Source organism: Parathielavia appendiculata (assembly GCF_033297405.1).
Source record: "Parathielavia appendiculata strain CBS 731.68 unplaced genomic scaffold N657scaffold_45, whole genome shotgun sequence".
Lineage (NCBI taxonomy): Eukaryota > Fungi > Ascomycota > Sordariomycetes > Sordariales > Chaetomiaceae > Parathielavia > Parathielavia appendiculata.
In genome coordinates this window covers 71044-77293 of record NW_026944264.1, presented here as the reverse complement: position 1 = coordinate 77293, position 6250 = coordinate 71044, and the positions used below count along the sequence as shown (strand labels likewise).

Here is a 6250-nt window from a genome sequence, read left to right as displayed (position 1 = left end):
AGGATTGAACTAACTGCTCAGCACCGGGCTGCACGACTCGCCTTTGCACAGGAGCAGTTGGCTCTGCGACCTAATCCTGAGGACTGGGAGAAGGTTATCTTTAGCGACGAGACTTGGGCTACCAATACCCCTACGTGGAAGCGGTGGATTACTGTGCACGACACTGAAGACCCTCGTACTTGGGCACTTCTTCGGCAAAAACCACACGGCTGGATGTTCTGGGGTTGCTTCGCTGGACGGTATAAGGGACCCGGGTTCTTCTAGGAGAAGGGATACGGGGGTATAAATGCCGAGAAATATCAACAACTTATACTTCCACTTGTACGGCAGTTCTGGGAGTCTAACGGCTGCGAATTTGTCTTTCAACAAGACAATGCTGCTGCTCATAGAGCTCTCTCAACCAGGCGTCTACTTACGGCACTTGGACTTGAGGTATTAGAGTGGCCTGCTCGGAGCCCTGACCTCAACCCGATAGAGAACCTCTGGCACTGGCTGAGGAACTTTATCGAGGACGACTACCCAGATCTTCAACGACTTAGTCTTGCGGCTCTCCGTATGGCTATTCAGGAGGCATGGGATGCAATTCCGGAGGATCTTTTACTTCGGCTAGCGCACTCGATGCCAGACAGGTTACGGAAAGTAATTGCAGCGGAAGGTGGAAGTACAGAGTACTAAAAAATCAATGATTTTTCTACTTCCTTCAAAGTATCTCTACTTGCTTGCTTGTTTTGGTTAGTCGGTGGGGCTTGTATCGCGCTAACCTTTAAAACCCCGGGGGAGGTGTAATGGAACTGCACCCAATTCCGAGCGATGATGCTTCTAGTAGGCGATGTAACTGCATGTATCGCATCGGAGCCCGTCCGCTTGGGGCGGTGCGATGAATGGCATAGCTTCAGTCGTGGGCGGCGGGTACACGAACCTGCGTAACTGTGCCTGATTGTGAATGACTCCGGGTATCTCTCTTACTGCCCTACCGACCTCGATCCGCTCCTTGGATCCTATCGAACGATGGTGCCGATTTAAATGACTGGCGACCTCGTCTGCGATACATGCGAACCGGCACTCCTTGCATATGACAAACGGGTATTCACGTAAACGAACGAACGGCGCGATGTCCATGGTGGTGGTTCCGGAATGCTGTCCAAATGGCCACTTTCTATATTGTCACGGAATCCCGCGGCTCCCCGTCTGCTCCGCCGTTTCATCCATCAGCCTCCCGCGCCGGTCGTACCGCACCGCCCACACGATGATCGCCTCGCTTGCCCGCCTCCCGCCGCCCGATGTAGTTCACCGCCGCCGAACCGACCTTCTCAACCTGCGATGCGACAAACCTCGACTAGTCGCTGATCAACGCCGCGGCCGCCGCGTCCTTCTCCTTGATGGCCCGCGCCGCCGCCTCGAACTCAGCGCAGAAAGCCTCCCCTATGCTCCCTGTCTCGCTCTCGCCCTCGTCCTCGCCCTCGCCCTGGCCCTGGCCTTCGCCATGGCCCTCGCCGGCCGGCGGCGGCACCACATGCCTTGAAAATGCCTCTGAAGCCCGAACCCAGATTGCTAGTTGACGCACCATCTGTGATGCACAGACACCTGCTACTAAGAGCGGCTGGGTGAGCCAAGAGACGGCGGCCTCATCGTCATAGTACCCTGGGGGATCCTCTCCTTCGTCCATGAAATAGGCATCGATCTGATCGAGAAGCTCTTCCTTGTAGGCTGCGACCCCGCAGGTCGAGAACCCGACGATGCCGTCGTACAGAAGATTGCGGTCGTAGCTGCATGCGCCACTCTGGCGCTCCATCCAACGTCCGCCGCCTTGGTCCTCCCACCTCGAGCAGAAGTCTCTCGGCAAGTGGCAAACACGGCATCCACCTGCAGGCTCGTAATCCCTTCCGTACAGTAGGTCTCCCATATCCTCGCGGACCTTTTGTGCGCCTCCGCGGTGACACTGCCGGAGCGCATGGCGGATCTGGCCCTCACCAAGACCACGCCCGGCACAGAAGGAACACCTTCCACGTAGCCAATTCAGTGCCTCTCTCCAGTTCTCCACTTCCACTCCATTGTCCCACGCTAGCTCGGGTGTTCCCACCGTCGCCGCTTTGGGTGACCGTCGTTGCTCCAGCCGCCAGTCGAACGCCAAGATCAACAGGTCAAGTGCGTGCAACTGCCGCGGCACCCAGTACCCGTCAGTCGACCGTACTCGCTGCTCAAACCAGGCCTTTGCCTCCTTTTCGATGCCCAGGTCCACGCCAAAATGATCGAGAACCAGCCTCGTCAAGACCTTCCCCAGGATCTGATCGTCGTACGTGAGCAATGCCGCCATCATTCTGCGCACTACCGACCGATTCCCGCAGAAGCCGTCGCGTCCTTTGGCGGAATCGTACGCAGCAGCGAGTCCAGCGAGTCGGGCGCGGTCTTCGGGCCGGCGACCCGCTGCCTCTTCGAGTTGAAACCCCTTCCGCATCTCATCGCAGACGACCCAGCCATGCCCACATATAGCACAAGCACCTCTCTGGCCATAGTATCGAGGGATGTTGAGCCCCTCTAGCCAATTAAGGAGGCGCCTCGCAGCTTCGCTGGTCTCCCATCTTTCACAGTCTTCCAGTCCGTGGTCTGGCTCCCGCTGCCCTGTAGTCGCGAAGCATAGCTCGCAACCGACGAACCTCCATTCCTCAGTGCGGTTATGGATCACGCCTAGCCGACGGGTTGTCTGGTACGACGGATGCGGTGGGGACTCTGCTTCTTCGGTAGTACGCTTTCCGCCACCCTCTGCTGTGATGACGAGCTTGGCATCCTCTGAATTGATGGACTGAATGGTGGGCAGCTTCCCCGCCAGGTATGCTACGATTCTCCTCCGCTCCTCTGCCTCTTCAACCGTCGCAGCCGCATTGAGGCGGCCAAAAAGAGGTTCGTCCGCACGAGCGCTCACGGGACGTGTTGGCGGTGGCGATGGGTCTGCGAGGCGAGTCCGTTTGCTCCGAGCGGCGCCTTGTTCGGGCCCAGCGGGCCTCTTGCGGCCGTTGCGGTCGCCGCGGTCCATTCCGGACGGGCGCAGACGAGAACCTGGGCCACAGGGTCAATAACGAGCTGCAACGAACGTAGAAGTTCCCCTTCATCCATAGTGCACCTGCTCGTGTGATTCGAGCCCTAAGGGTCCCGACGGTCCGTTTGTGGATGTGGATTCAGGTGTCTTTCAGTAGGACCGACCTTTTATTAACGTTGACTTCTTTTGTTTTTTCAGGAGCCAATGTGGGTTAGCGCACGGGCCGGATTATTTTTTGTGCGTGGACACAGTATCAGGAAGGTCCAGAGTGTGGGTCGGTTTTTTTTTCGTGTATCAGGAGCTGAACTTGCCCTACAAAATGGTGTATGTATCAGGAGCCGAAATCTGGGGTTATTGGCGCAATAGGAGGCGATCCAGGTACGGGGATACCTGTGGAGGAAGCTGTATATATTCTATGGTATTAGTTGACCTTTTCGGGTTAACGCAGCGTCGCATTCGCTGTTTCCAAGAGCCACAAGCCGCTCCCATCCGCAGTGCGCAGAGTCACAGACCAACCCCGCGCCACTCTCCACATGCGCTGCGGTTGGTGTGATCGCCCACAGACAGAAGGGCCAGAATCGGCTAGCCTCGTCCTGACCATTGGAAGCGAATTATCGACGAATCTTTGATAGCCGCATTAGGTGGAGATCACCAGGGAACATGCATTCGTGAGCCAATACGAATACGCGTGGAAGAGGCGGATTCTGGCTGCGCGCATTGGTCAGTTCCCAAGGCACAGGCGGCGCGTAAAAGCCCGCAATGTTCCGGGGTCTTCGGACCAGCCGCTTCAAGCACACCAGGTCCACCTTCGAACCCCACCACAGCAGCGGATCACGATCTGACGGACCGAGACGCACGTTCCCTTCCGCGGCGGAATGCGACATTTCTTCGGACGGCGGCCGAAAGCCGCTGCAACCGGGCCGACCGCTGAGCACGACTGGCCTCAACGATCGGTTGCGGGGATTTCGTCCTCGATCAAGACCTTCCCGTCAGGCATCAAACTGTTTCATAGCCCGGAACACGCTATCGTCGAGTTGGTATATTCCCACTCCAAGTTACAGTAACACAACCGCTGATAATCACCCGCCAGCATCGTTTTCGTCCACGGCCTGGCTGGCGATCGCGAGAAGACGTGGACCGCCCGGGACGCGTCCGACCCATGGCCTAAGGCCCTCCTCCCGTCCGAGCTCCCGACCGCGCGCGTGCTCACGTTCGGATACGATGCATATGTGGCAGATTGGCGAGGAGTGGTGGCGCAGAACAGGATTGGAAACCATGCGTGGAATCTGCTCACGTCTCTTGCGACGTACCGAGAGAGGGACGAAACGGTACTGTCTCCTGCGGGCTTGCGTGGTGGCTGGTTGCACTGACGGGCGTAGAACAAGCGACCTATCGTTTTCGTTTGCCACAGCCTGGGAGGGCTTGTTTGCGAGGATGTATGGTACACACTCTGACATTTGATGGAGCGCGCTAAAAATGGTGGCAGGCCTTAGTGACATCGAGACAGCGGCCGGAGGAACACCTCCAGAACATCCTTCAATCGACCCGAGGAATCGCCTTCCTAGGAACGCCGCACCACGGGGCGGGTCTGGCCAGATGGGCTGAGCTCCTGTCCCGTCACATCGGCCTCGTCAAGCAGACAAACACCGAGATTGTGGCAGTCCTCCGACGCGAGTCCGAAGTGCTCGCGCGGATTCAGGACGGCTTTCATACGATGGTCAAGGCACGCAGCAGGGAGGGCCAAGGGCAGATCGATATCACTTGCTTCTTTGAGGAGCTCCCTCTGCCTGGCGTTGGCCAGGTAAGCTCAATGAGCTTGGTTTCATAGTGGCTGGCTAACTACTGGCACAGGTGGTGCCGCAGCACTCAGCAATCCTCCCGGGATACATCCCGATCGGCATCCACAGCAATCATATGGACATGGCCAGGTTTGTCTCTGCGAACGACCCCGGGTTCACGGCTGTCTGCGGGGAGCTCCGCCGGTGGATCAAGGAAATAGACACGTCGGAAAGACGTCACCGGGAAGCACCGGCCTCGGACCATACCGGAAGGTCAGGAGATGGACAGGATGGATACACGAGCTCAGCCGCACGATGTAGGTAGCACCACCGTACCGCTCATAGGTCAGGCTAAGCAGAATAGTTCTCGTGCCGTACACTAGCAATCCAGACTTTGTTGGGCGTTCCGACATCCTCGAACTGCTGAAGAGCCAACTCGGTCATGGGCAGCCTTTGACAGGCGGTGCTTCGCAGCCGAGAGCGTGTCTCTATGGTTTGGGCGGCATTGGGTATTGATGGTCGTTCCCGCTTTTGGTATAGTATGTTAATCGGCGCTAGGAAAACGCAGATTGCGCTGGGGTACGCGTTCTGGCTGCGGGAGACGCACCCGGACGTGTCGGTCTTCTGGGTCCACGCAAGCAACGCCGAGCGGTTCCGCCAAGCGTATGGTTTCCTCGCACAAAAATTCCAAGTCCCGGGCTATGATGACCCCAAGACCGACGTGCTGCCGTTGGTGAAGAGGTGGTTGGAGCGGAAGGATTGCGGCCGGTGGCTCATGGTGGTCGATAATTATTATTATTCCTACGCCGCTGTGCCCTAGGGCGTGCCAGACCTTCAACAACTTACTATACAGGAAAACCGCGCCCTCGTGGGCCGGGTGAAAAACCCATATCGACAATCAAGGAAACGATCAGTGTGTGATCCTGCATGTACAAAGTGGGAAGGCCTCTTGGCCTTCGAAGGAAAGGGTATCAGACTGCGAGCTCCAGCTCCAGCCTCCTGGCCAGACCGTACATCGGCAGTTTCCCTGAGTCCATCAGCCAGTCCAGGATCCTCCCCGTTAGCCGTGCAGCTTTGGGACTGATTCCCTGTAGGACAGAATAAAAGTCCCTTCGCGTTCTGATTTCGGCTCTCTCCCATCTTCGAGTCAGCGGTGGGGCCAAGCACCACATCTGTGATGGGCTGAGCCCATGATGGCCTCGGCAACCCTCGGCCGTGGTATCATGATAACGTCATCCTGAAGCAGGCAGTGTCTGTGTGTTCCGGAGCATATAAGAGCTGCCCTCTCTTCCTGTCATCTAGTTCTCTCTTTTCTTCTTCTTTCTCCATTCGAGGCAAACTCGTAGAGTCGTCACCAGCTAGTTGCAATATACTCCTGGGACCGTTACAACATCACAAGGTGTTCGACAGTCTCTCGCCCCTCTCCACACTCGCATAT

General features: G+C 57.3%; 3 protein-coding genes across 3 annotated transcripts; 2 read left to right on the top strand and 1 right to left on the bottom strand.

Annotated features, from left to right (window-relative positions):
• Positions 1–992: 992 nt before the first annotated feature.
• Positions 993–3388, bottom strand: N657DRAFT_651256 (uncharacterized protein). Its single transcript, XM_062794124.1, has 2 exons — positions 3199–3388; positions 993–3054 (listed from the first exon to the last, which is right to left on the bottom strand). Exon 2 carries the CDS (start codon positions 3029–3031, stop codon positions 1337–1339), a length of 1695 nt encoding a protein of 564 aa, XP_062642259.1. The 5' UTR covers positions 3032–3054; positions 3199–3388; the 3' UTR covers positions 993–1336.
• Positions 3389–3909: 521 nt separating this feature from the next.
• Positions 3910–5137, top strand: N657DRAFT_583555 (uncharacterized protein; the record flags this gene model as incomplete). The annotated part of the gene is made up of 4 exons (XM_062789685.1): positions 3910–4067; positions 4125–4362; positions 4521–4835; positions 4898–5137. 4 exons carry the CDS (start codon positions 3910–3912, stop codon positions 5135–5137), a joined length of 951 nt encoding a protein of 316 aa, XP_062642258.1.
• A 44-nt stretch (positions 5138–5181) lies between these two features.
• N657DRAFT_583581 (uncharacterized protein) lies at positions 5182–5632 on the top strand (the record flags this gene model as incomplete). The annotated part of the gene is made up of 2 exons (XM_062789686.1): positions 5182–5321; positions 5371–5632. Coding segments are annotated over 2 exons (402 nt in total), but the record flags the coding sequence as incomplete, so codon positions are not given.
• Between the last annotated feature and the right edge of the window lie 618 nt (positions 5633–6250).